This window comes from Strix uralensis, chromosome 4 (assembly GCF_047716275.1).
Source record: "Strix uralensis isolate ZFMK-TIS-50842 chromosome 4, bStrUra1, whole genome shotgun sequence".
Lineage (NCBI taxonomy): Eukaryota > Metazoa > Chordata > Aves > Strigiformes > Strigidae > Strix > Strix uralensis.
This window is the reverse complement of record NC_133975.1, coordinates 20,453,683-20,478,833: the sequence shown is the minus strand read 5'-3', so window position 1 is coordinate 20,478,833 and position 25,151 is coordinate 20,453,683. Positions and strand designations below refer to the sequence as shown.

Here is a 25,151-nt window from a genome sequence, read left to right as displayed (position 1 = left end):
CCCTGTCGATCTTTTAAAATTAATTTCCATAAAGAAGTGGATGTGATCTGAAGTATTTTTATGATTAAGGTGCTACTCAGAATAAAGCCCTTCAGCATTCAGTTTCTCTTCATGTTATTGCATTCAGCTGACCTTTGTCTGGTATCTTCCTACTCAGGGTAATCCTGGTGAAGTTCAGTAGCTTACTTAAGTAAGGAGAACTACCACAAAGTTTCAAAACTGGCCTATACCTGACTCTGGGACACATAATACATAGTGTATTAGTTGTCAGCTGTTATAGATTGCCAGGCTGTGTCAGTGGAACCAGGCCCACTTAATAATGTCATTTGCAGATGACATTCACAACGCTCAGTTAAAAAGGGTTCCACATAGTGTGGTTCAAGGAATGGTGCTTTTCTATCAAAAGATGTTTTTCCATTCACTTATACAAGCAGCTGAGGGCTGGGACTAAAGGTGTAAAAAAATTCAGCAGAGACAGGAAAGCAAAAAGTGAACAGATGATCTACAGACAGAAAAGGGGAGAAACAGTTGCAGAAATAGTATTTCTAGGGTTTTTCCCTTTCTTTTCATGTCTCTGATTGTAGACCTGGAAGTCTGCCAGTAATAGCCTACAAACTAGTTATAAATGTTACTAAACCTTGTTTCCCCTTCCCCAGTTTTTTTAAGCTCCACCCGAACTCCCAGATTTCACTTACACTCTGCAGTAATTTCTATTTGAAAACTTAAAATGGGCTTGTTACATTGTTGGAAATAGTTTACTGATGTTTCTATTTTTAAGAAGTTGATTAAAAGCTGAGTTCAAGCAACCTAGTGAATGATATGGAAGAGGATTCTGTATCAGACTTACTAAGTAAAATTTGTGTTGAAATTTTGTTTGTGTTCAGGTATATGACTGATGGGATGTTACTTCGTGAGGCAATGAATGATCCTTTGCTGGAGCGCTATGGTGTTATAATTCTTGATGAGGCCCATGAAAGAACACTGGCTACTGATATTTTGATGGGAGTTTTGAAGGAAGTTGTAAGGCAAAGATCTGATCTGAAGGTCAGTAGTGATGAAGCCCAACAGTGTTTCCTTTCTAGTTGCAGTCATGCCAAATAAGGTATCTGTCTGCTTACCATTAGCTGATTGTTATAATCAACTAAAGTAGATCAGCTGGCTTTTGATCTAATGATAATCTGTGTTGGAAAGATAACCCTGGGAAATTCTTAATGCAGTTTGTGTTTAGGAAAATACTAGAAACAACATAATTGTAGCTCAACCTTTCCGTATTTGACTATGAATTTTTTTGACCTTTGTAACAAGGCTGCTGTGTTGAGGTGATAAAAGCATGCTTAAATCACAATCAACAGTTGAGTTTAGTTTCTTACTATTACATATTGCATGCATAACACTTTAAAAGTTGTTAACCTTTGGAGTAATTTTTTTTTTCCCCTCAAACCTACAGGTTATAGTCATGAGTGCTACTTTAGATGCTGGCAAGTTTCAGATCTATTTTGATAACTGTCCTCTTCTAACTATCCCGGGTCGTACCCACCCCGTGGAGATATTTTATACTCCAGAACCAGAAAGGGACTATCTTGAAGCTGCCATTCGAACTGTGATCCAGATTCACATGTGTGAAGAAGAGGAAGGAGATCTCTTACTCTTTCTTACTGGACAGGAGGTACTTGTTTTTAATCCATCATTCTATACAGAAAGCGCTTTAATCAGCTTGTGTAGACTGAAATGTTTAATTTCCTTTTCTAGTTTATCACTTGAATGACCTGAGGTTTTCTACCTGCCATACATTTTGGGTCTTTAGTCATCGTATGTATCTGTAATATGCATATGCTATGCAAACCCTCTCTAAGATGAAAATTCTCATCCTACTCATGTACTTCTAAAATAGAAACCTAGACTATGAACCCTAGGTTTGTACTGATGTGAACTCAAAACGTTCTGGGTACATGGCAGCATCCTTGTTTTTACTGAAAATATAGTTCTGTGCACTTCTGTATGTGTATTGTACAGCTTATCTGAAGAAAACCACTTTGGTTTTGCTACTTAGCTATCAGTAGTAGTTCTAATAAAAATGTTTGGGTTTTGTTTTTTATGAATAGCTTTGAGTATTGGGCTGTAGTCTTTCTGTACCAGAAATACAGGGAGTTATGTCTCAGAAATGGACTCAGTGCCTTGCAAAAGAGGATTGTACAAAAGAATTTAAGCTAAACTACATCAGGAAACAAGGATTTTCTGGAAATCTTAAATCCTTTGCTTGAAATAAACTGGTTTGGGGTTTTTTTGGGCCTAATCTGTTGCTTTGAAGCTGTTTTGAGTGTCCCTATTCGTAGACTGAGATTGAGAAGAGGTAAAAAAAGCCATAGGCACTGTGAAAGTTTCCTTGACTGGGTCAACCTAAAATTAATACTTTTAGTAGGGGAGAAATGCAGCTAGGAAAATGTTTTTCTGATGCATTCTTCTTGCAGTCACTCCTCTTGAAGAAATATCCTTCAAAGGATGTGAAGCAATTCAGTGTCTTTAAGCATACACAGTCTTAACTATGCCAAGGGGGGAAAAAATGGTACGAATAACTTGTGATGCTGAAGGTACAAAGACTTCTTGAGTAGATTTGCCAGTCATAAAGATGTGTTGCCTTTTAGATGAGTTTTAAAAGGCATTTGATTAAAATGTCTTCTGGCAAGTCTCTCCTCCCTTAGAAAACCAAAACAATGGCTGTCACTGTAAAAAAGCAGATACTATGGTCGTTATGTTTCTCCTTTGTTTGGAGTATTGCTGTGAGTTAAAGTACAGTTGGGAAAAAATACTTTGAACGATTGTGACTTTGAAACCTGCCTGTTTGGTTTTAGTTAGAAGTTCTGATTCAGACTAGTCTGGCAGGTAAATGTGAGAATTAGTGGAACTGTTGCAAGTGGGTGAGTGAACCAGTGGCAACAGAAAGGAAAACTGCTGTCCAGCTGTTTCAGCAGATTTTGTTTTGATCAGGTTGGTCTCTAATCTTTCATGAAGAACAAATACTTGCCCTTCTGATTATCAAATATAAATGATGTCCTTGCTACATCAGTTGCTGTGTATTGTTCTAAATAACTTGTTATAACAGTTATAGGAGTTGAGGGTGGGAGGCGGGCACAGGATGTTACCAACTCTGAGCATCGCTCATGTTTGGCAGATGGCTCTAGACCCAACTGGTCTAGTACCAGCCAGTGCTACAGAGGTACTCTGTTCTTTTGTATCAACAGGTTCTTTGATTTCCACTGGGTTAATTTACAGGACATAATGTATTACAAACAAATTTTAATAAAATCATGCATATAATACATGTTAATATGTACAGGTATAATTATGCATAAATGTATCTAACAATATCCCTGTATTGCCTAACTGAATCACTTAAACCTTGCATTGGTAAACCACCATCCTCTATTTGTCTAGAGTTCTCCAGTCCACATATCTGTGGATGATGCTGTTCAGGGGCACTGGAGTGTCTCTGCCTGGAGGTAGTCTTAATTTAGATAGTTAGCATGAAATTGAAGTCTGGTTTAGCTTCTGCAGAGAAGCTTTGAAGTGTTATATCCACTTTGATTCATGATGTTTTGGGCCCTCTGAGGCCTATCTTTGAGCCTCATAATACAGTCTAAGTATATATTACTGTTGAATCTTAAGTGATAGGATACTGTAATCTCAAGAACTGGAAAGTGTGCTCTAGGTACCGCTGCCACTATGTGATTTGGGTTCGGTAGGCTTAGTAGTAGCTTGAGTCTTGCCATTGATTTTTGCTGGGCAGAAATGCTTTGTAGTTCTTTTGGATTCTGGAAAACAACATGAACAGAGTGCAGGATGATTTGATTTTCTTGTCAGAAAGATGCATTTACAAAGCCAAATGAAGTTATATAGAGGGAAGACGTTTTGGGTGGAACCATACAAGTGCAAACTGTTTTGAGTTTGAGATGTGTAATTGCAGTGGTCTGCAGCAGAATGAGAGTCCTTACTGACTACTGCCTTCACTCCCCACTGAACCCGAAGTAATTTTATATTGACAATAAGATGGATAGCGGTTAATTAGTACAGATTAGTTAAAACATAGAGTTGATGATGGAACTTGGAGATACTAGGCAAGATACTGTGTTGTCAGACCCAAAACCAAAAAGAAGTTTAAATACATTTGGAAACCAAAGTAATCTTAATTGTATAAGCCTGTTACTGGATGAAGATAAAATTGTTGTTAATGGTGCAGAAATAAGTGTTCAGTAAAAACTTCCTTCCTGAATCCTGAAAGGAGCAAAAGTTTATGATTATGTTGCATGAACTGCTTTTCAGTCCATTAGTTACAAAAGAGGATGTTTTAAAAATGTTTATTAGGAATAAACATCTTGAAACAGGACTTGTCCCACAGGCACTGTAAGGAGGAGAGCTCATCTGTTGATTTTAGAAACAAATAAAAAAACACCCCAGTATATCGGGGAGATTCCTGAAGATGGAAATAATGCTTGTGTTTCATGCCAGTATTCAAAAAAGCTATAAGCTGGGTAACTATAAGTCAGGTTGCCTGATGTCAGTCACAGCCAAAATTGGAAACTCTTGACAGGGAATTCTGTTCAGAAAGAAAAAGTATAATTACATTTCAGTCAGCGTGTCTTTCTTGGACAATAGGTTTTGTCAAACTTTTTCTCAGTCATTGAGATAACAAATTTGGTAGTCGAGTTGTGTAGATACAGTTGTTAAACTTGACTTTAAATGTCTTGAGATTGGCTCACCTGCAGATCTCAGAGGTAGCAGGTTTATTGTCTATTGGAGTTCTGCTAAAACAGTATTAGATTTCACACTCCATTAAGATCAGTAATCTGAGAGTAGGTGTAAATCCTTACAGATTAAATTTTTGGGGTGGGGGAGGCAGAAGTAATGACACAGAAACTCTATAGATCTGTCTTGCATATCTTAGTAACCTATGCGCTTACAAATGCAAAGTGTGTTCTCTGCCACCCCAGCACCCTTTTTTCCATAAGACCAAACACATTGTTACACATTTAGGAGGAAGACTCCAGGCTGCACCTGGAGATCAGCACTGTTGTTCTTGACTGTAGAAAAAAATACTGAAAAATGTTGCTGTGAAGTTATGGTGTAAGTGTTCCAGAAAGGTTTAAAGTGATGTTGGTAAAACTGATGTTGGTGTAGAAAAGAGTTGCAAAACACTTTTGAGGTTTTGGTAGAGTGTGTTATAAATGAGGATTTATTTTTAAAGTGCTTTTTTTTCATTGCAGTGAGGCTGGTTAAGCTCTGGAACTGTGAAAGAAAGCAATAGAGACTTTCTTATGAGGAAACTGAAGTACAAATTGACAACTTACTAGTCTCAGTGGTAGTGGTTGGGTGAGGTTAAGATGGTAAGTGTACTGGGCTGCACTGAACACAAGTTGCCTTGTTTAACCTTGCATAAAAGGTATGGAGGAGTTGGGAAGCTTAAACGGAAAGAAGAGTAATAATATGAATTGTGTTCAAGTGCTAAAGGAAGTTTTTTTGCTCTTCATTCACTTGAGATGATGTCAAATATGTCAAATAGACCAGGTCAAAGAGATCCTGAATATAGGAATCATGCTGAGACAAGTTCAGTTTTGACTTGTTGACAGAGCAGTTCTCAGTTATGGTCAAGTGCTGACTTGTTCCATGGATGACTTCTTTGTTTCAGTACATAACTTTACAAAGTTTTGTTTCTCTGAATTTGTATTCAGAGCATCTCCTGAAATGGTGCAGCTTTTTAGGGCCAGTTCTTTTTACTGTTGTTTCCTCACTTCTAGTTTGTAGCAGTTTGCTTTCATTCCTGGAGAAAGAAAGGGAAATTAGTGAAGTTCCATGCGGCTTTAAGGACAAAGACAATTTCTAGAACGTTTGTGTCATCAAAACCAGATGTGGCTGGCAGTGCCCCTGTGTGTGATAGGAACTTGAAAGAGAAAGGGGATGGTTAAGGTGTTTGCCAAATACTGGTGGTTTGGAAAGTAGTTTTTATTTATGTGTTTAGGGTTTGGTTTTTTTTTTCCTCTGAGTACTCATTTTGCACAAGGTAAAATTGCCTTATACTTTTTTTTGGCATTAGTTTCCTTCAGGGTTTAACAGTTACGTCTATTTATACAAGGTGAAGCTAAATCTAACTGTGTATAGTGTAGCAGCTGATCTGCTGTAGATAAGATGGTCATCTCCTATTTACAAGAGTTTAAAGTATGTTCCAACTGGAGCAGACTTGAAGTCTTTCTCACCTCGTGAGATTCTCTGTAAGTGCTTCAAATACAGCGTCAACTGAAGAAAGGATTTCTGAAATAATGTTTCCAATGACAATGTTTACAAAATCATTGGAATCTGTTTTGCATGCCAAGTGCTTAGATTGTTCCATTAAGTGTGCTTAAAATGACATCGCTAGTCACCATTTCTTTGTAGAAACAGTTTTTTTAAAAATAATAAGATACAGTTTAGATCTTAAGACTGAGTGGAGCCTGACCAGCAAGTTAAATGGATGTTTACATATACCAGTTTGGCCTGTGAGCCAGAAGGAATGCCAGCACTTGAAGTACTTCGGTGGCTCAGGGTAACTTGTCGTTGATTGTTTGGTAATGGCTGTTTAGTATCAGCTTAGTTTCAAGCTTCATCCATGGCAGCAGGATGGGTCCTGCACACAAACAAAAGGGAAGGAAATTAAGGTTTTTGGATTGTTAGTTTAGCAGGAGCAATTTAACTCAGTAGTTTATGGCCACAAAGATGATCAAAGGACTGGGAATCCAGCCATATGAGGAAAGGCTGAGAGAACTGAGCTTGTTCAGCCTTGAGAAGAGAAGGCTTAGGGGAGACCTTATCACTGTGTTCCAGTATTTAAAGGGTGACTACAGAGAAGAGTGGCAACTCCTTTTTTACAAGGAGTCAGATGGAAAAGATGAGGGGTAATGAGTACAAGTTACTCCTGGGGAGATTCCGACTGGACCTGAGGAAAATTTTTCACAATGAGGACAGTCAGCCATTGGAATAATCTCCCCGGGGAAGTGGTGGATTCCCCAACATTGGACACTTTTTAACATTTGGCTGGACAGGGTGCTGGGCCATCTCGTCTAGACAGTGCTCTTGCCAAGAAAGGTTGGACCAGATGGACCTGAGGACCCTTCCAACCTGGTATTCTATGATTCTGTGAACTTCATTGCTGCTAGACTTCTTGGGCTTCTTTTTATGTTTGGGTTTTTTGACTACTAGTCAATGGAATTCCTTTATGTAAGAATCTTGACAGTATTTGCTCAGCACAAACTTGCTGCTTAAAGATGTGGTGGACTAACTCAATACTACATGTAACTGCTCCTATAATCCTTTTCTGTTTCTGTACTTGCTAATAGTAACCTTTCAGTATGAGCACATTTTCACTGCAGAAACACTATCAGGGAAAGAAGTGGAAGTGAATTTCTACTGAGCATTCCGTTTGAATAGGGTAATAAAGACTTTATTTTCAACAGCAGATAAAGAAAAAAAATGTGCTGTGCATGATAAGAAGTAAAATTAGTCTCTTCTGTGGTTAATTTCATACAGTTCCTTTTAGATGAACTGCTAATGATGTGTTCAAATCCTTAGCTTTTGATGCAGAGCTAGGGGATATTAAGCATTGGAGTAGTGAGATGATAAACTTAAGCAGTGGAGGTGTGGTATTGGAGGCAACTGGTGAGGTATTGGTTTGTGGTTCATTTATTTTTGAGTCTCTTTCTTCACTTGTGTGTTCTGACAGAGCCTGGGGAACCAACATGTTTTTAAACTAAACTGGCACAGGCTATATTTAAAAGTCATACCTAGAAAATTTTTTGTGATATGACTTTCAAAAGTGAGATCTTTTAGAAAAAGAGTATTACAAAAATATTATGTAGTAATACTAAGTTCTGTTCGCAATTTCAGTGTTGTTAGTATTCACTAATACAGATCAAAGAAGGGCAGGATTGGGTGGGATTTTAACACTAGTCCTGTAGGTGGTACTCTTGAAAGTGTGGGGTTTGGTGGGTTTTTTGGGTGTTGTTTTTTTTTTTTACAGCTTAATTTCAGTGTCCCTCTTGATTTCAAATACTGACAGTTTTTCATCATGTCCTCCCAGGTAACTTGTCAGGTTAAAGAAATGGGCTTCTTAGGAGACCTTGTTTTTGTCCCCTTCCCATGCTGTCCTTTGAGCAATGTGAGATAAAAAGGAAACTTTAGCACTGTTACGGTGATAGAAGGAAAAATGATTTAGTTTTACATATAAGAGGTGTAGGAATTCAACTCTACCCTCTGTGCCTTGTTTAAGCTGAAGCAGGTTTTTTTTGGTGTTCTGGGATGAGGGATGCAAGCATTACTGGACAGTATGAGAGAGATGGAAGACAAAGGGGCAGACTGTGAAAAGAATCTTCAGCATTAAAGGAACTAACCTGCTGTTAGTGCTTTTTGTGGTCAGTTCAACTGTTGCAAAGGAGTAAGAGGCTGTTGACCAGAGAGCAGCATTCAATACTCATTGTACAAAGAGTAAATGCAGCCAGGTCTGTTTCCACGGTTACAGTTCAGCAATTTTAGTTGTGAAATACCTCCAGGTGGTATTGAGTATGTTTATCTTGCTGAATGGTAAAAAGTGCTGTGGGGTACTTAATTTTGACCACAACCTGAAGCATTAAATACACCTCCTTTATGCCTGAAAAGCACCTATAGCTCTCTTGTTTTCTTTGTTGATACTGTAAAATGTGTAACCTTTTTCAAAGTGTGTGCATATTTCATGTACTGTTGCTATAGTATTTAAGCTGCCCATGAGTGTGTGAGACTCAGGACTACTGTTACAGCTTTTGACTACTTGTATGTGTAGTTATACACACTTAGATGAAGTTCTCTTGCTGCATTTCACTGGAGCTGGAGCCAGAGTTCTGTTCTGCGTCAGCTTAGATAACTTAATATAACCAGTTATTTCACTTGCAGATGTATTGATCTGCCATGAGAAGGGGAAAATAAAGCACTGTGGTTTTAGTTTCTTGAGAGCTTGGTTGAATAGTAGGTGTTGCTGTCCCCATCCAGAGGATGCTAAAATGGAATATAAGCACCAATCCTGGCATTTTTGAGAATTCAGGACTGCTTTTGTCAACAGGCTTCAAACTCAGTTTCCCTTTGGTCTGGTGGACCTTTGCATTTCTAGCTGCACAGGAATACTGCTTCAGTGAAAGAAATAAAAATCACTGCATCCAAGGATTTTTTTTTTTAGGCACTAGTCATCAGCCTCCCTTTTCTTTGAAAAAGTGGGTTAAGATGGAGTAAAAATCCTGTCAGATTCAGGAGGCATAAGTAACCTACTTACTGTTGTGTGAAAATATAGATGGCTGTGCTACTGTTTCTAATAAATCAGAGGGAAACTGCGCACACTGTTCTTGTTTTGTTTTCCAAACAAGACATTGCTAAGCGTTGGTTCCCATACAGACTTAGGTCTTGCTGAAATTTGTGGCACAGTGGAGGTTCCTGTTGAAATCCTGAAGCTTTTTGGTGTCTCAGAATTATGTTCTGATACTTAAGCTCTGGAATGAAATCCACCTAATTGACAGATATTCTAAATATTGCCTGTTGTCTACCAGTTGTTTGAAAACCAAGCAGCCTGTTCAGGATTGTGTGTAGAACCAGCCTTAATCACACCAATTTTTTGGAAACAATACCATTTAAATTATCTTAAATTTGATTTAAAAATAATCTTGATTAAATTATTTTCCTGGTTACTGCTTTTTTTCCTTTTGTAAACTGTCTTAATTTAGCTGTAGGTACAACATACAAATTGTTGACTCTCTCACTTGGATGTTTAGATGACTGTTTTTCCTGTTTGAAGAACATTCACCACCCTGTTACCTCCTTGATCCTTAGTATATCCATAAAAAGAAATACTTTCTCTTTGCTAATTCTTGTCTGTCTTTGGAGCTTTTCCAAGGAGAATTGCTAATGCTCTTAAGGGTATGGAAGAATGTTGAGGACTCCCCCATTAATATTCAGAGTGTGCTACTATGGAGTTCTTAGCTGCTACTTGATTCTAGTTTCCATAGTGTTGCAGCTGAACTGTAGATATTGTATGTATATCGTTAATTTGTTTTGATCGGGTCAAGCAAGAAGTTTTTGGAAACTTTGAGGTACGTAATAGACTGGAACAATTCTGGGGACTAGATGTTGTGAAGTATAGATATGTTGAGTCTGTGGCACTTGCAGCTTGAGATAAATGAGCATTTTAGCTAGCATGTAACATCTTTCCCCTTGCTGTGATCTGTTTGCTGTTCACCTTTCAGTAGTCGGCTCTTCTTAGAATGAGTGTGGCAGTGGACAATTTGATTGACTAGAATTTTACTGAGAACTATTTCTCAAATAATACTCCTGAGAAGTCTTCAGTTTTGTAAGGAACTATGATCAAGTTAAACCTAGTAACTTCAGCATTGCCTAAGCCTCACACTTTTTGCGTGTTAGGCCTACTTTATTTGATTAATTCTGAAGCAGGTCTTTGTGGTGATGCACTGGGCAGTCATGGATCTAACCGTGTCTTCTTTGATCCTGCGTCTGTTCCTGCTTCCAGTACCCTGGTATCCGCTGTCTCGGGTAGTCAGTGTGATAGTCAGGGCTCTGAGGAGTTTTTCAGGCATAATCTAAATGAAAGGCAAGTTCACTCTACCTTCCATCTTTTCCCTCCAAGAAGAAAAACCTCCTCTTATATGTGGATTGATGGAATAATCCCCCTTCAAGGGGTTTTGTAATGGATTTGGAGTAGTGGTGTGCAAATATTTAAATGTGTGTGGTTTTTTTTATAAAAAAGCCTTTCATACTTGAGTGTCAGGACTATTGAATTAGACTTGCTGAATTTTCGGAGGATTAAAGTTAGGATTGTGTCTTCAACTGTATCTGTCATATCTCTGGACTTAAATGTTTTCATGTGATACAGATGAATCTTTAACACTTAAATGAATCCTTAATACTTTCAAACTATTCTTACTACACATATTTCTTCTAGATTGTGTACTTTGGGATACCAGTTTTAGTCATCTGCTGAAATAGGAGTGTGGTTGTGGATACAGTTGCAGTAGACGTACTGTTTTCTGCCAGTGTGGTAAATAAAAGGAAGCCGCCCTTCTTTCTTTCCTCTTCTCTTTTTTTTCCTTTTAATTAACACAATTCAGTACTAAAGAATTATCTTTTACTGTCTTTAGATGAGTGGCAGTGGCTCTTGGTGACTTGCATCCTTCTTTCAGGAGTTTATGATGAGAGGTCTGTAGTTACCTCTGCAAATCTGCAGAGAGTAATGGTTATATATGCACTTGTCATCTCTGTGTTGAAGTATTTTAATGAGTCCTGATCAGGGATACTTTGACACAACATTGGGAAACTCTAGGGAGAAGCAACACTTTTATCTCTTCTGAAAGCTGATAGGTGGCTGTGAACACGTGTGGCCTGAAGAGTGTGGTGCTTTCATTTATCACTGCTTGCTTGTATTTTACTATCTCTTAAGTATAAAACTGTCCTGCAGTCTCTGGTCATTACTGTTGAAGATTAAGCATCCTGTCCAGCATCAGAGCTTTCCCAATTACACAGTGTAATCTGCTCAGATTCCATGGAACAGTGTAGTGACCTTCAGATCAGGAACTAAGGTCTGTGCTGTATATTTGTTTTAGCATTTGGCTTGTGGGTTTTCTGTGTGGTTTTTTTTGAAAGATACAATCTAATTTTGTATTAAATATTTAACAGGCCCAAGTATCAGCTTGTCAAGACTTTGGGTGCAAATTTGAGAGGGAGTGTCGCTGCCTAGTTTGTCAACTATTTACTTTTAACATATCTTTTTACATAAGCACCATTGTTTAAAGTATTAATTTACTGAGCTACTGTGTATGATTTGTTAATTAAGTTAGTTTTTCCTTTTCACTGGGAGGCTATTACTGAACTCAGAGGGTTTTATCATCATAACACCAGATATTGACATCTGTGTAAAGGAGTTCATTCTCCGTTAATGAGCAGTAGGGGGCATTCCAGCTCAGTTTCTTGTGTGCCTTTTGCATCTTGCCAAGGGTGTGTTGGATTTGTTGGCAAAGTGTGTCTTTGTTTAAAAGGTTTTTTGTAAATATCTGCAGTTCATTCAAATTGGCCGGATAATGCCAGAAAGCATTAGTCTTACTATTAAAGGGCTCTTTGACATCAGAGAGCAAGAGCCTTCGTTTCGCCATACATACATTAATTATATATGCTGATCAATACAGAACATGAGTATTGTATTGTCTGTGCTTATTTAAAACGTACTCAATACAGTTGTGCTGAAAACTTAAAAGTCTCTTTAAAAGCAAATGAAAAAGACACAGATTTGTTCTAGGATCTATCTAAATTTATGGTTTCTAAAAAGGAGTCTGCTTTTGCTTTTCTAGTTACAGTTTAAAGCAGTAATTTTACAGAGCCTTTAGATTAACCTGTTCTGTATATTTGCTTGAGGGTCTTAAGCATCACTTCAGCTTCAGGCTGGTGAATTATTTGTGATAAGGGAGGTCTGGCCTCTCTTTTTGGAGTATGTTGTAGCCAGTTTTTGCTTTTGCCTACTGTTGCTTCTTGTCATGATGACTTCATTCTCCCATCAGTGGTTCAGCTGGGATATCAGTAGTTGGTAAGTGTGCCTCTTATAGACATGTTATAGTTACAACAGAGTGGAGGCTCTGTTGTAATTTTTAAGTTGAAGTTAATGAATTGTTATTCATTAACCTAAATTTCCGTGCACTTTAATTTTCATTAAATCTTGTCATAACTATAGGTCACCTAGCTGACTTAAATGCAGTTGTTTTAAAATGAAATGGAATTATAAATGATTGGACTGTGGTGATCTTTTTTGTGTGGTGAGCTAGTCAGAAAATAGGCTAGCAAATACTGTAGAAAATAGTGAGGTAAAAAAGGCATGACAAATCTTTTTCACCTTCAGAGTATTTCACTGACTTTTTTTTAAGCTTAAATGGGACTTCAGTTAATTTTAAAGCAAAATCTGAAACACTGGATTGAAAGGTTTGGTTTTGAGCATCCATGTTTATATGGTAAAGGTGTTTGTTCTCATTAGGTACAATGAAGCAAATCTTCCATATAATTGCATTAGTGATACGTGACATTAAAGCTTAATTGGCTTATTTTAAATATCTTGCACATCAATTTCTTTTAGATTGTGAAAATTGAAAAGGTCATGAGTGCAGTTTAATATTCCAGGGTGAGAGATTTCAATTTTAGTACAATTTGTAGAGAATTAATTAGGAAACATGGCTAAAAGAAAAAGGATGTTGAATGCAAATTAGGCTGTTCATTAGAGTATAGAAGCTGAAGCATCTTGAAGTATTGTGGAAATGCGATTGCAAATTCAGTAAGCACTTTGATTTCTTTTTTTATTTTTATTTTTTTAAAGTAGAAGTTAATGTAATTGTTTTTCAGGGTATAGACTTAATATAATTGTCATAAGGCGCTCTAAAATGTGCTGCCTTTTTAATGGTGTTATCTTTTAACCAGTATTTTTGTTTTGCAGGAGATTGATGAAGCCTGCAAGAGGATAAAACGTGAAATTGATGATTTAGGCCCTGAAGTTGGTGACATCAAGATCATTCCATTGTATTCCACCCTTCCTCCACAGCAACAGCAAAGGATTTTTGAACCTCCCCCACCAAAAAAACAAAATGGAGCAATAGGAAGAAAGGTAAATAGTACGCTGTTTTAGTATGCTGTTCAGTAACTAGCTACTCATGGTTGTGTGGGCAGTTAAATGAGTTTCAGCTGTCTTAAGTATATTTGGACAGCACCAAGTAGAAGGGGTTTTTTTTGATGAAGCCTAAATAATCCAGTATTTTATCACATTAAGATTTTTAAATAACTTGGAGCTTGTTTCTTAGTGCAATTCACAATTCTGGTTTCCATCTGTAAGGCCAGAATGTTCTAGTATCAATTTGATTTGACTGGGTGTGGCATTCGTTCAGATTTCTTATGAGAAATATGGTAAATCAGATTAAATACTGAATTTGACTACCACATGATTTATGTGGAGGGGTGAGAATTTTTTCGTAAGTAATTATTCTGAGACATGGGTGGCACTTTTTTTTTGAAACAAAATGTACTGTCTTCAAGGGACATTAGCAGGCAGGTGTTGTCTGTTTCTCAAGGTTTATGAAAAGGTGCATGTTTAAGCAAGTATGTTGATGTTGGAGGTTCGTGTTTTCTGTAGTAGTAAGCAAGGAATTGAGGTTCTTTCATTGGGCAAAATAGATTGAGAAACTGGAAGACTTGAAATGGCACTAGTGAATGTTTTTCTTAAAATTAATAGTTCAGTTCCTCACATAAACTTGATTAAACCACATTAGAAACTAAGTGGTTATTTTTCTAAAACTGAACATGTGAAAGGAGTCTTAATAGAGCTTCCTCAAGTTAAACTAATGCTATATGAAATTGTAGCGATCACAAAGTTAAGATTTTGAAGGTCAAAACTGAGTCATACTATCTGTTCTAGGCAGGGTTTGTTCCTTGATTATTTGCTTTTTTGTGCAGCACAATGCATGTAGAATACCAGTGACAACTTTCTAGTGTTCTGGAAGAATATATCACTTAATAAATTTAGTGAAATGATCCTCTTTTTCCTATTAAAGTTGATTGCAGAAAGCATTCAATCTGAAATCATGAAACTAATGCTGCAACAAGATTGTATTAGCAAATGACTTGAATGAATTAAATTGCTTTTCAGTGATGAACAAGTGATGGCTGCGTATTTCATTAAACTTTCATTCATGTTTAAAACTTCACTTCAAAATAGGCGGTTTCTGGTTTTCTTGATAAGGGGATAACAGATGCAATGTGTAGCTTTCATTATGTTGAACTGACAAAGCAAGTACCAGTGTCTAAAAGGAACATGCTCTCAGTGTAGCAACTATTTTACTGCAAGAAAAATTGCCACGCTAGAAAGATAGCAAGTGTAGGCAAAAGCAGGCACAAATTATGTAAGCAACATTCAGACCTATAAAGCCATTACATTTGTTTTTTTTTCTTTTTAAATGTTCTGCCTTCCCTGTTTTGGTTTTTATCTCCATAACAAATCTAGCAATGAGTGAAAATGTCTGTGTGTGGTGTAAATCTGTTTCAATGTTGTTTTAGTGTCGGTCTTAGTGATCAAGATATGTAAAGTAGTACCATGTGTTGCTGTACTTCCCTGATCTTACAAAATGTCTGCTTTCACACAATCTCCTGTGGGAGTTGAACCTAGTTTTTAGAAGTGCTGAGGAGAGAGAGCTAGCAGGAGGTCTGAATCATTTCAAAGGCTCTAATGGTCATAAAAACTAAGTGAGCGCGTGCAGTATTTGAGTATCTCCTGAGCTTTAACTTCATGAAAGAAAAGTAAGGTACTGGAAGTTGTGTGGCACCCTGCAGTAGTAGTGAGGGTAACAGCTAGTACTGATACAGTTTGATAACTCTAGCACTTTTTTTTGTGCTAGACAAGATTAGTTATTATAAGAAGGTTTAAGATTAAAGATTTTTAAAAAAAAGCTTTTACTAATTGCAGTTAATCAGAGTATTTCATTTATACTGTGGAGGAAGATGAAGATGACTTAACAAGGAGCATTTCTACTCCCCTTTCCTATCTTATCCCTTTCCAAACTGTGTTCTAGTTTCTGTTTCAGGAGCCTTAAGCATTACTAGTTAATAGATAAGCAGTATAGATTTATTTTTATATATAGATACTATGTATATTTTAATATTCAAAGTAACTTGTTTAATCTCTAAAACTCTTTGGTATATCAAACTATCAAAAAGATATTAAGCATCTGATAGTTAAAAACATTAATGTAACCATTGCAGTAATTGCAAAACTGCAGTTAAAGCTAGTTAGTTACAATTTATTATTTTACATAGTTTAGCGCTAATTTCACTTGTTTGATTTCCAAGTACCTTTGTACTTCGATTTAGGCTTGAAAGTTGTGATGTAATTTCCTAAAGCTTTTTCTTAAATTTCTTGTGGTTTTTACATTCTTAATTATGGTTTTTAAGCAATGTGACATTGACATTAACAAATGAGATCTGTACATACAACAGAATCCACTGTGTAAATAACTTTTTTCCTTCTACCATTGGAAAGTTCTTTTTGATTCAAGTACAAGTTAAGTAAATTCAAGTAAAAGTTAAAATGGCTGGACCTTTGTGGACTAACCATGCTAATAGTGTTGAGTTATTGGTATTGAAGAGTCCTAACAGAAATTTCTGACTAAAAGCAGGAACAAAACCTTTTGATGGTGCTCTCTAATTGGTATTTGAAGATTCTGGGTGTGGATGTTTCTGTATGTTAGCAGACTTGGAAAAAGCTGTGTATTTTTAGATAGAGACTCTGTAACAGCAAGCCTAATGTGGATTGACTAGCCTTTTAATGTGGGAGTGCTAGTTTAATTTGCATATTTAATGACTTGCAAATTTTTAATGAAAATATATTGTGCTTTTATGTCAGCACTTAATTGCATTGATGTTTGTGACTTTTATATGGCTAATCTGTGCAGGTTACCTGTGAATGAAAGGTGTACAGGATGGTTTTTTTCTGTATGAGGAGTTCGAAGTAGCATAACATTTTAGGGTGGAACACCATAATTCTAAACTAATTTCAATTTTTTTTTTCCACTAAAGTATTGCTTTCAATTTATAGTAGCATTTGGTAGGCTTAGACCCTAAGTCTACTTAAGAAGAGACTAGCAGAGACTAGTAAGTAGCTGACTGACAAAGTGATCATCCAGGAGAAAGAGAAATTGGCATGATTATCCATCTAGTCCAGGCACTGGCTTCATGGTAATCTGAACAAATTGTTGGGGGTGTCTCAAATTCTAATTGCTAAACTGCAAACAATGATGACAGAATCCTCTGAAATTAAGAGGCAAGAGGTAAGTACTTTTGATGAAGTGCTGAATGGGTTTTGGGTCTTTTCTGGGTAGCTGATTAAACTTGCTAATAATGTGATTTAATGTGGTCACTGTTGGAATGAGAGCAAATGATACCTGTAGACGGTTACACCACATCTCTGGACATCAGATGATGGTGAATTGAGCCTCAGAACTCGGATATCACCTTTGCTTTAATTTTTGTATGAGACTTAACCTTCAGAAAGTTTAGAGAAATTTTAAGAATGTAATGTTAAAAATATGTAAAGCTGTTTGAGTATCTGGTAATTAAAAAAGACAAAGTTGAAATTAAATATATATATATTTCAGGAATTTAGGTAGAGTGTATTGATAACTGCTTTATTCCAAACAAAGTAAAAGAATGCTGTGCTGGTACAGTTATATAACCTTTGATTTAATATTATTTAATGAGTTTGCCCTGTTTAGGCTTTTAAAAAAAGTTGAAAAGCTGGAATTAACAGATGATGTTTAAGGGATCCAGTGTAACTTGTCATTATGTACTAGAGATGTGAGAGAAATTTGAATAGCGGTTTCATTAGTAAAATATTTGATCTTGTTTCTTTTTCTGAAAACTAACGTTTGTTATGTTGTTAATAGAGATATAGGGGAGCAGAAACAGTGGATGAAGTTGCTCTGATTTCACTAGAAGTTCATCTGGTTGGTCTCAGATCTTTCTGTAAAAATGTTGGATCACAGCTCTGGTAGTTAGTGATGAAGTAAAGGGAAGTTTGCTGAAAATTCTTGGTGCAGAGACAGAATGAGCTCTTCATCTTCAGGACAAAGTAGTTACATTTACTGTTTTGTTTTTGGACAGGTTGTTGTGTCCACTAATATTGCTGAGACATCATTAACAATAGATGGTGTTGTGTTTGTGATTGATCCTGGCTTTGCAAAACAGAAGGTAAATACTATTTTGTTTCCTCTTTATAGTCGGAAAGATACTGGAATCTGGTTTGCTCAAGTAACTCTTCCCTTTGTAAACAGATAGGTTTTTTCCCAGTTGAAATCTTGGACCTTGGTTTTTGTTTTGTTTTTAACTTATGGTAGGTTTGCACTTAGTCTGTAAACTTCAGCTATTTAGAGCAGTCCAGAACAGCACAGTGCAGAATAATTTTTTTTTTTTCCCCAAAAAAATTGAAATGTGTGGATTTTGAGTCAGGCCTAGAATATGGATTTCCTAGATGATTTTTGAAAAAGTGGTTTTCTACTCTCAATGCTCAAGTAAAACCAAGGAATCAATGAAAGTAAATTAAAAGGTGCTAGAAGCCACCTCTTTTAAGTCATGTTAGAGTAGAAAATGGTAACTTAGGGTAGTACTGTTTCTTGTCAGTATTTATCATGTACTGTTGCAGCCCTGACGATTGTCATCAAGCTTGTATTGTGCTTCTTGGAACATCGTGGGATGTTCAGAGGAACTGAAGTAGTTATCCTACAGTCAACCCAATAATGGAAGAAAGAATAAAATACAAACCTCTTAATCTACATTTAGTTTTTTCACTAAGCACAATTGTCTTTAACTTGGTTTTTTACACTTTTTCTTTAATACTTGTATACATTGTCAGCCTTTTAAACTTTTGCAAAATGAAAGCTACAGCAGAATGTGAGTACAGTCAGTGCATCTTCATACACAAGTTTCACTCACCATTTAGGCTGAGGTTTTTTCACAAGTAGTTATTATACTGGAAGAATACCTTCTGTCATAGGAAATAAAGTTTTTGTACATGTTTTATACCTGCTCACACCAGGAGGGTGTTAAACCATGGACCAGAGAACATCTTCAACTGAAACTACTAACTACTGGGTTTTTTGGTTTTGTGGGGGGTTTTTTGTTGTTGTTTTTGGGTGGTGGCTTTTTTTTTTACAGTATATTCTTTTCCATGAGCCCTGTTAAATTGACAAGGCTGCTGTTTATGTGTGACTGCAATGGAAATTTTACAGTAAATTCCAGCATATATTTTGTACTGTGACAGTCTGTATGTACCCTTGAAATACAGTCTTGCTTTGTCACTGGTCTGACTTTTACAGTTGTGTTCAACCTTAATGTTAGATTTTTCTGACCTCTAGAACATGATTATTCAACCTTACAGTTGTATCAAGACAACTTTTTTTTTCCCCGTGGAATTATTTGGGCATCAAGAGTGTGTTTAGCGCACTATAGAACAAATAAGACACGTTCCTTCTGCCATGAAAATCTTAGCAAAAAAATACACACATTTAAGGAGGATAGGAGCCTGGCAGGAGTTGTTAACGAATAAAAAGTAAATGCTGTTCTCTAGGCAGTTGTATTTGAAGCTCTGTCACTGATCCAGAGGCTTTTGTAGCCAATTTTTTTCTTCTTTCAGATACATACGACTTGTGATTTTCCTCGTCAGAAGCTGTACTTGAAAATAAGTTTAAAGCAGTCTTTATTTTTTTTTTTTAGGTAGTTGTCTTATCTGTGACTGATGTTCATTCTTTTCCTTCTTTCCTGCTCTGCTTCCACTTTCAAATAGGTATACAATCCTCGTATTAGAGTGGAGTCTCTCTTGGTGACTGCGATTAGCAAAGCTTCTGCTCAGCAGCGAGCTGGCCGTGCTGGTCGTACTAGACCAGGCAAGTGCTTCAGGCTTTATACAGAGAAGGCTTACAAAACTGAAATGCAGGTAAGATTGCTATTTTAGATTGTGTATATAAGAACATCTGATCGATACCTGTACTTGAGTGGTATGCTACCAAGCAAAATTGGAATTGAAATGCTTGTGTAGTTTAAAGTGTTCAGAAGAATGAGTGTCCTAAATTTTCTTTTTTCCCCTCCCTCTAGGACAACACATACCCTGAAATTTTGAGGTCAAACTTAGGATCTGTAGTATTGCAGCTCAAGAAGCTTGGTATAGATGATTTGGTGCACTTTGATTTTATGGATCCTCCAGGTATCTATTTCTGTTTTATCTTGTCTGCTTTAAGTGTTGTGTTTTTTGACTTCTGAAATCTGTGGTGATTATTTTATATAGTAACAACATGGGATAAATTATTTTGTGTTTTCACCATTTTTATTTAATATGTAAGGAATGTGTTTTGTTTATCCTGAAATTACACTGCTCTGTCTTGCCAATGCAAGCTTTTTATGTTTCTCTCTGCACAACAGCATTTAATGGAACCAAGGAATCTACTGAATGCCTCATGCCCGCAATTTTGTCTTATCCTCTGTGGGTATTAGAAAATCTATTATTTGATTTTTTTTTTAACTTACCACCTAGATTACACATTCTGATTGTGCATCAGTTAAGTACTGTATGTAACTAAATTGGTTAGCATTTTTAAAGCTGAACACATGTTTTGGCTCAAACTATAAAGTTAATAATGTGCATCTCCTTTCTAACAGCACTAAATGTTCATATATGTTTTAAAAATAACTGGATTATATTGCTAATTAAAAACATAGATCAGCCATATATAAATACATCAGAGTTGGTTGGTTTTTCCCACCTAAAATAAAAATGTCATTTATAATCTGTAACCTCTTAAATAACTCTACAGAACAGTTGTATTGTTTGTGCTGTGCAGCATGTATGATAGCAGGAAGGCTTTTGGATTTCCTTCTGTTTTTCTTTGTGGGTGTAACATACCCTTGCTATGAGGAATGCAGGATTAAGAGAACATTCTTACAGGCTCAGATTTGTTAAAGACTATAGGTATCTGAAGATGTGGCTGAGATTTTTAGGACTGTATTGATCTATTTTGTATGGAACAAGGGAAAATGCATCAGTGCATTGGCGGGGAAGTGATATTACTATGATACTGAATATTTCACAATATCACTGCTGTCTGAATTTTGAAAAGCAGTAATCTTCAAATAATCAAAGTTTTTGATCCAGTTAAGAGCTCTTCTACATAAGTTATTTCCCCACCCCCCAGTCCGTTCATGTCTGGGTGTATATAATTTAATTTTGTAACAGTTTTGTGTTTAGAAGTCAGTGGAATGGAGAATGAAAAGAAATATGGCGCTTAATAGTCTGTGCTTCCATATTTTTTGCTTATTCAGAGCAGTTTGATTAATGTGCCTACCTAAACACTTTCTTTTTCCTTTCAGCTCCTGAAACTCTGATGAGAGCCTTAGAGCTTTTGAATTATCTGGCTGCTTTAAATGATGATGGAGACTTGACTGAGTTGGGATCCATGATGGCTGAATTTCCATTGGACCCGCAACTGGCTAAAATGGTTATTGCAAGTTGTGACTACAACTGTTCTAATGAGGTCCTATCTATTACTGCCATGTTGTCAGGTAATAGCAGGGAAAGAGATGCTAAGCAAAATGCAGATCTTCAGTTCGGGGAAAATTTGAGTTTTCCACATTAAAAACATAATATAAATATATTTCTAATAAAATTAGAATTGTTTTTTAAAACCCCTATAGGGGTTTGTTCCAATTCATTGTGGTTTTATGTAGAGACCTTGAAGCTAATGAATAGTAATGTTAAGAAATTAACATGCATAAAATGGTTCAACAGTTTGCTCCTAACTTTAGTTAAAAGTGTATATATTTGAGTTGATAGAGGGGAAAAAAAAAATCAGGCTTTTTTCTAGCTCATAATTGGTCCAGAAATCTCAGCTCAACAACTCTGTTTAAGGCAGTGAAATCTATTTTGTATTGTGCATTCTTCTGCACTTTGATAAATCCCAGTATTTCCAAAAGGATTACGGTGTAATTTATATTAAACCATAAGCTTGTACATGAAATGATGATACATTTTTCAGTCATTAAGCGGCAAAGCTGAAGAACAGCCTTTACTGTTGAAGGGAAGAAGGAAACTTTGGGTGAGGATGTATATTTATAAGAATTAGTGTGCACAGCTGTACTTTGCTGCTGTGTTATGTGAATAGCACTGCATCAGAGCAGAGCTGCTTGTCAAGAGAGCTTGATGAGAGAAAAATGTTACCAAGCAAGCCTCGTATTTCATTTCCCAGTTATGTAGAACTGACTTAGTTTTATAGTTAGTTGTCAGAGGACAAGCAGCAAGTTTTTAGTCTATTAAGAAAACGGGGATGCTCGTACTCATAACTACTCTTGTCTTTTGGGTGTGCTATTTTAGCAGGCTCTTCACAATGCAGGTGTACTGGTTACATACTTGGTTGAATAGAGAAAAAAAATGTTTTGGCTAAGTGTAAAATCTGTTGCTTCAGTTTAGTATTACAGTATATTTATATGAAAGTTTTTTAAGAACAAGCTAAAATGTTTGTTGCAGAGTTATGATTGTTCAGACTCAGAGCAGATGGGCAGGGCAGAACTGTAATAATTTTTTTAATTAAATGGTAGGCTTAATTGCGGAGGTGGTGGTAGGTTGGTGCCTGTCTTTCTTATCCCTTCCCCCCCTCTCCCCCCAGTCTCTACTACAGAACAGTAAGGCTAGTATTTTTGTCTGTGGTCTTCAACTGATTTGTCTTACTCCTTTTTCTCTTTACCTTTTCCTTAGACATGATACTTTTTTTGTTTTAAGGCACAATGTCATCATAAATAAGTTGTTTTTGGGGAAAAAAAAAAGTTGAAGCTGGTCAGTGTATGGGTTGTAACTAAAGTTCTGCTCTTAAAAAAAAAAAAAACCATAGCCCTAATATTTGGGAGGACTATTTTGCAAAGTAAACATTTTTTTTAAACCAGTGGCATGACTGTATGTTATGGTGCCTTAAGTCCACGTAAAGATTGTTAGGCTCTGAATAGCAATCCATGTATTAATTGTTTGGACTGAACTGAAAACTATGTACCAGAAAAGAGCAGAGAATAGCAATGTTAAATAATTGTACTTCATTTTGTGAGAGCTGTGGTGTCTTGCTGTGGGGTAGAAAGTGCTATTACTTCCTCGAAACAGTGAGTTAAGCCAGTTATAGAATAATTTGGAATTTGCTTTTATTAGTCTGAGTTTGAAATTAAAATATACATTATATTATCTCTGTTTTCAAATGCAGGACCCAAAATACAGGGTGTTTATTTGGCACCTGCATTTCCATTTTCTTCAATGCATTGGTCTTTCTTGATTTGTTACCATGCGATTCACTGTTGGCAGTGTGTATGTTTTTCTCAAGTTCCATCCAGTGTTCAACCCAACGTATTTTTGAAATGTAGCGTTTTGGGGCTTTTACAGGAGTTTAAGAATAAAATAAGTAAAACCATGTAACACCCCACAAAAAGGCCCTCATCTGTTAGGGACAAAGGAGATGCAAAGAAGTGTTCTCATGAGATTTGGTCGGCTTGAGTGATGAGAAGGCTAATATAGTCCCGAGCAGCTGGAAAAAGATAAAAAGATACGTAGCATCTTATTTAGCATTAATTTTATTGAAATTCAACCTCTTAAAAATTACATCTATTTAAAACCAAACTGATTTTTTTTCCTCCTGTAGATCTCTAATGTGAAGATCTCTTATAACCACTTTCAACATCTTGTGAATTAGTATTGATATTACAAACTAAGAATGTCGACAGACCATGAATTAAGTTGGCTGCAATACTATTTGTGGTCTTTGGTAGTCTGTGTTTGGAAAGGGAATGTTAAAACACGACTTTTGGATTCAAGTCAGACTGAGTCAGATTTATGTAAGAAAATATAATGATAGAGAAAGCTCATCACATTGCAATTTTTATAAAGTTTTTTTAATTTCAAGTAGTGCCAAAGGACGGTTTAACCTTCCACCACTACCGCTACCATCACAACCTTTAGACTTATTAATACCTTCATTCACATGTTTCTGTATACCAGTGCTGATAACAATACCATATGGGGAAGAGGACTTGACTTTACTAGTGTGTTCTGTCTATCAGCAGACTTGTGATAAAATTCATGTTTGTTTAGACTGTGCTAGTGTGGTACAGTTTCAGAACTGTCTTCACTGTCCATAGAGGCTTTCTGAGAAAGTAAATTTGCAATTTAAATGTGTTGTTACATGGGGTACTAGCTCTTGGTAGAGCTATCAGCACTGGCTCTTAAACTAAGACCTGTTCAGCCTTCCAGTATACATAGGCAATCTTGATGGCCTTCAGACTAGAGATTTTGATGCCTACATATAGTTCTATTAAAATAATCAGGTACTCTGTAGCTTTGAAACCCTCTTGTCTTACAGATGTGGTTAGGTGTTGATGTACCAAATCAAGGTAGTAAACAGTCCAAGATGCAGTTGGAGGCCATCCTGCCCTGCCCTATGCTCTGTGAACTGACCTAGCTAGGCCTTGTTCCTCTATCTGTGAATGCGTGACTCATCGATATGGGCGTTTGTGTTGGGCCCATACCAACCTTGTTTAGTCCCACAGTGTTTTGTTCGCCCCACGGAAGCAAAGAAAGCAGCAGATGAAGCCAAGATGAGGTTTGCCCACATAGATGGAGATCATTTGACGTTGCTGAATGTCTACCATGCTTTCAAACAAAGTAAGTGTGCACCTGTTTTAGCAAAATTATTTGTAATGCTTTGTGCTGCCAGCTTTCATTCCTGGGTTCCAAGGACAGTTGAAAGGCTTGGGCTCGTTTTTTGAGCCATTCTACTGTAATGTTAAATATATATTTTTTTTTAAAGTATGTAAAAGAATTACTTAAGGGCTGCTTTCCTTTTGGGGGGGAAACAAAAAAAAACACCCTAGTTGAGGGATGATGTAATAAACTGATGCGTATGGAGATGAGCCAGGCTTTTAAATCAGTGCTGGGTAACCTTGGACAGAAGGAAGTAAGCATTCTTAAAATTAAGAAATATTGGAAGTTTGTTATGTGACATTAATTATAGAAAAATCTGCGTAATTGCTTAGTAATTTTTCAGGGAGAGCAGTGCAGAAAATATTGTGAATTTGGAGAAAGAATACGTTCCTAGAACCAAATCCTTTTTATTCTGAACTCTTTAATATAGTTAGGAATTCTGTAATAAGGCCTTGGAATGGATTGAGAGGCAAAGGGGTGATGCGGCAACAAGAAGTAGCTTAGACACACATGATAAATTTATTTCATTTATCTCATTTGGCTTCACTGAGGGCAAATCATGCCTGACAAATCTGGTGGCCTTCTATGGTGGGGTTATAGTGTTGGCAGATAAGGGAAGAGCAACCAACACCATCTACCTGGACTTGTGCAAAGCATGTGACACTGTTCCGCATGACATCCTTGTCTCTAAATTGGAGAGACATGGGTTTGACAGTTGGACCACTCAGTGGATAAGGAATTGACTGGATGGTCACACTCAAAGAGTTGGCAATCAATGGCTCAATGTCCAAGTAGAGAGCAGTGA

At 36.6% G+C, this 25,151-nt stretch overlaps 1 protein-coding gene across 1 annotated transcript in view; it reads left to right on the top strand.

Moving 5' to 3' along the window:
- The window catches only part of DHX15 (DEAH-box helicase 15), a 49,272-nt gene that overhangs the window by 11,581 nt on the left and 12,540 nt on the right, over nt 1-25,151 (top strand). Inside the window, exons 4-11 of the mRNA XM_074865911.1 lie at nt 885-1,044; nt 1,448-1,666; nt 13,523-13,690; nt 17,731-17,817; nt 19,409-19,558; nt 19,717-19,825; nt 20,986-21,177; nt 24,185-24,307. Of these exons, the coding sequence (XP_074722012.1) occupies nt 885-1,044; nt 1,448-1,666; nt 13,523-13,690; nt 17,731-17,817; nt 19,409-19,558; nt 19,717-19,825; nt 20,986-21,177; nt 24,185-24,307 (1,208 nt within the window). The remainder of the gene's footprint in view (nt 1-884; nt 1,045-1,447; nt 1,667-13,522; nt 13,691-17,730; nt 17,818-19,408; nt 19,559-19,716; nt 19,826-20,985; nt 21,178-24,184; nt 24,308-25,151) is intronic.